General features: G+C 27.2%; 1 protein-coding gene across 1 annotated transcript; it reads left to right on the forward strand.

Moving 5' to 3' along the window:
- Window positions 1–93: 93 nt before the first annotated feature.
- Window positions 94–4,062, forward strand: LOC136796276 (uncharacterized; the record flags this gene model as incomplete). The annotated part of the gene is made up of 8 exons (XM_067049536.1): window positions 94–195; window positions 292–393; window positions 1,318–1,471; window positions 1,543–1,570; window positions 2,182–2,338; window positions 3,394–3,548; window positions 3,646–3,742; window positions 3,874–4,062. Coding segments are annotated over 8 exons (984 nt in total), but the record flags the coding sequence as incomplete, so codon positions are not given.
- Window positions 4,063–4,278: the final 216 nt, after the last annotated feature.

A 4,278-nucleotide genomic window follows, 5' to 3' on the forward strand; every position in this document is an offset into this window, starting at 1 on the left:
TCACTCCTGGTTTCATGATTAGGTTTGTTTTTCTTTTATTGGTATTAATTTTTATTAATAATTTTTTATCATAAAAATTTTTTTTTGTTTTAGTTTGCAGTAGCATGTAGTAACAAAATTTTTAGTTGGGGAAGTAGTCCGAATTTACTTCGTACTGCGGCACATTCAGCTAAAAGGAAAATGAAAGCATCTTCTGTGAGTTTTTTTCTTCTATCTTCTGAAATCTAAAATACATACTGTTATTTATTTAGTTTATATCTTACATCCTTTTAATTATTTTTCTTTTGGAAGGAGGAAAAAAAAGAATCAACCACAGCCTCAATTGATGATACTGTCGATTTTCTGACTCCAAAGATTGTGGATACATCTCTTATAGAAGGCAGCATTGTAAAGGTTAGATTTAACTTTCATCTTTTTCTGTAATGCATTAATTTATTCCTTAGTGTTATTTGGTTTTACTATATATTATTAGTATCGAAACTAATGAAAAAAGCTACACTATCTTTCACTAATATTCATTTTTTCCTTTTCAACGTTTTGGCTCTTTAGTCAATATGGACCTGGACTATGTAATTATTCTCCTTAGTAATTTTCATGTATTTAAGATTTGTATCACAGCCTGTTGTAAAATTATTCTTTTAAAACCATCCACTTATTCAAGTTGAACTATGGAAGCTTCTAATTGGTTATTTTACTTAAATAATTACCTTTACCATGAGATAGTTAAGTATATTTATATTTTAGAAGAAACTTCTCTAATTGAAATTGATGGTTTTAAAATAATAATTTGACTACAGGAATGAAAGATATTAAGATGAGAAGTATTAAATGTACAGCAATTACTAAATTTTAGTTGTTGAATACAATAATGACATAGTCCAAGTTGTGTAGTAATAGGAATAATATGTGACAACTTACAGAGTGCCTGATGATGGCTTTAGAGCCAAAATTTTGTAAAAGAAAACATAAATATTTATGAAATATAGTGCAGATTTTTATTATAGTCAAAAGTTTTCACCTTAAAAAAATTATATCACCTTGTTATATTGAAAAAATCAATCTCTTGAAGTTAACCTTCTTTTTCTTTCCCTTCTTCTTCTTATCATTCAATTTATCTGATTTCACTTGCTATAAAATTGTTTTTTGTGTTATTTGGGTATAATGTGGTGTGAGTTAAGAAGTGTTAGAAATGTGTTAAGTGTGTTAAGAAATGTATAACATACTTCACGAACAATATATTGTGTTAAAAACAGTTTTCTTTTTTTATATTTAGTATTTTCTTTTTTAATTAATAATCTATTTCTTTAAATGTTAAAGGTAGTTGCTGGAAGTGAGCATAATGTTGTACTTACAGATACTGGAAAATTGTACACATGGGGCAGAAATATGGATGGCCAATTAGGTATTAAAACATCATCTATAACTGAACGTCGGACCCAAAACATCTTATCACCAACACCTATTTTATTTGGTAAGCCTTGTTTTTTAGATTCTTTTAGATTGTGTCTATCATTTACTGCTTACTGATTTCTTATCTGTCAGTTTTCTGGTTTACAAGTCATCATGGAAAGTATTCTATTATCTATATCCTAATATTTAGAATAACAAGTAAATTAAAAATTTTATATTGTCAAACTCCAGTTATAAAGGTTTATTTTCTAATTCAGTAATCTATAATTTTATTTACTCTTTAACACTCTTGGTAGGGAAGGGCCTCAGATCAAGTTATTCTGTCTTTCCCTAGGGACAGGTTGGTCGTCCATGCCCCTTGGTTTTTCCTGTTGGTTCCAATACACAGACTGTAATGGGGATTGTTTATTCTTACTCTTGTTAGGAACAGTTGACATCGCTAGACTTCTAATTTTCAAACAGTTTAATTGCTTATTGATTTTTAAGTTAAAAAGAAATATCAAGAAAAAAATATTCACTCAGGGCTATTTTCACAAAACTATCTCCACACCAGGAGTGTTAATCTAGCAATTATAAAAATAAAATAATAGTGATAATTATATTGAAAAAAATAAATAAATAAAAAACCTTAAAACATATTTCATTTCAGTAAATTTACAAAAATTGCACTTTTTCGCACATAACTAATCTTGACTTACTCCATTGTCATTCTAATGCCATGATTTATTAATTCACTTATAAATTTTTATACTTAAATAAATTTTATTGTAGATCTTTCTATTTGTTGTGTCTTGTGGTTTTAGGCAATGGGCCTACTAACCGCTCAGTATCTGGACCTGCATTTATTGAAACATTCTTTAACATTGGAGTGAGGGTATTTTCAATCTCTTGTGGAAGAAACCATACCCTAGCAATCACGGACAATGGGGTAACAATAATTCTTTTTTTACTTGTCATGTTTTATACATAGAATCATTTCATATATAGCTATACTATTAAATAAGTAATATTTGTTCTAATTTATGAGTTTTAGTTTTTCTTAAGGTAGATCATTATGATTACATTAATCGTTCAATTGGTAGATACAAATTTTAATTTAGCCTCTGTCTGCTTGCTACTACTTGCTTCCATGGCATATTTCCTGAATTAAAACTGGTTTTGTATAAAAAAAAATCCATTAACACTGTTTGAAATTGTATTTTATATGTAACAGACTTCTGCACACTTCCAACAAAGGCCACTTTGCTTATTATAATAAATATGTAGCTATCTCAAAATGAATTTGGTATTTGCATTTTTTAATAGTAATGACTAATGAAAACAATCATGTAAGACTGTTTTCTGATTAAACGGCTCACAATTTAGTTAATGCTGTTTTTTCTTTTTTTTTTTTTTTAATGTAGTTTGTGTTTGGAAAGTGATATTTGGATTGTTTAGAGGTCTAAACTCTCATCCAATGAATTTTTAATTTGAACTACTGAATTTCATCTTTAATCTATTGACCCTATTGATTGATTATGTTTTAAGACAATTTTTTGATAGTAGAATTATGTGCACCAAATTAATTACAAGATGAAGAAGTATAAATGAAAAAAAGGTAAATCAAAAGAGTGTCATTGGTTTTCTTTGAATGTAACAAATGAAGAAAAATAGGAGATACTTACAGATAAAACATTAAAATTATATTAATAAATAAAAATAAATCTTTAGAAATGAAGTGATCAATTATTGTGAATTTAGCTGAAGTGCATCAGCAGGATAAAATATGCTTGTATTATTTTATACCATAATTCATTTGAATAAAATATAAGTATTTGATGGTTGAGCATGCGGGGGTGAGAGTCCCACCTGGGTCATTTATTGTTGATATTCCCACTCAGAGGCTTTATAGAACTAAATTTATGTAAAAAATAAAGGTTATTAAATTGTACTCTAAAATGTGATAAACATATCACTACAACAATGAATGTTTATTTTTTAAAGGTATATTCTTGGGGCAATAACAAATATGGACAATTGGGAAATGCTCATGTTGTTCAATCTTCCTACCCATCATTAATAGAAGCTTTAATGGAGTATAATATTATTCAGATAGTTGCTGGTCAATATCATAGTATAGCTTTGGATAACAAGGAAAGGTAATGGTCTTTAAAAAGGAAATAGTTAAAATTTAGTTGTTTGACTCACCTAAATTTTATTTATATGTTTATATTTTATGTTTATATTATGTTACAGAGTTTTAACCTGGGGATGGGGTGTACATGGCCAGCTGGGTCATGGTAATATAGAAGATTGTTTTACTCCAAAAATTGTTGCATCATTAATGAATGAAGTAATAATATTAAGGACAAATATTGTTTTGTTTTTTATAAAAATAGATTTTTTATTTAAACAGTAAAAAGAAATATATCTAAATTAAGTAATAAATACTTTATTTTACTTATCAATTCATTCACTTTATAGGAGATAATATGGTGTGATGCTGGACAAGCTCATACACTATTTTTGAGCAAAACTGGTTGTGTTTGGGCATGTGGTTCTAATACATTTGGACAATTAGGAACAGGGAGAAATAAAAAATCATCAGTTCCTTTAAAAATATGTGCTTTGACTGAAAAAATCAGATCTATATCTTCTGGTTATTTTCACAATGTATGTTAAGTACATTTTGTTATGTATATATATGATTAATTAAACATTTTTTGTTATTTTGATATTTGTTTAGTAATTTTTATATTACTTATTTTAATCTTCAATGCAACAGGTGGGTTTGAGGGACCCATTTCAATATTTATTTTTCTTGTATTCTAAACTGATTTATTTATTTATTTTTATATATGATTTAAAATATATTAAAAATCTTATATT

Source organism: Halyomorpha halys, unplaced genomic scaffold, assembly GCF_000696795.3.
Source record: "Halyomorpha halys isolate HHAL.00 unplaced genomic scaffold, Hhal_1.1 Scaffold11935.1, whole genome shotgun sequence".
NCBI lineage: Eukaryota > Metazoa > Arthropoda > Insecta > Hemiptera > Pentatomidae > Halyomorpha > Halyomorpha halys.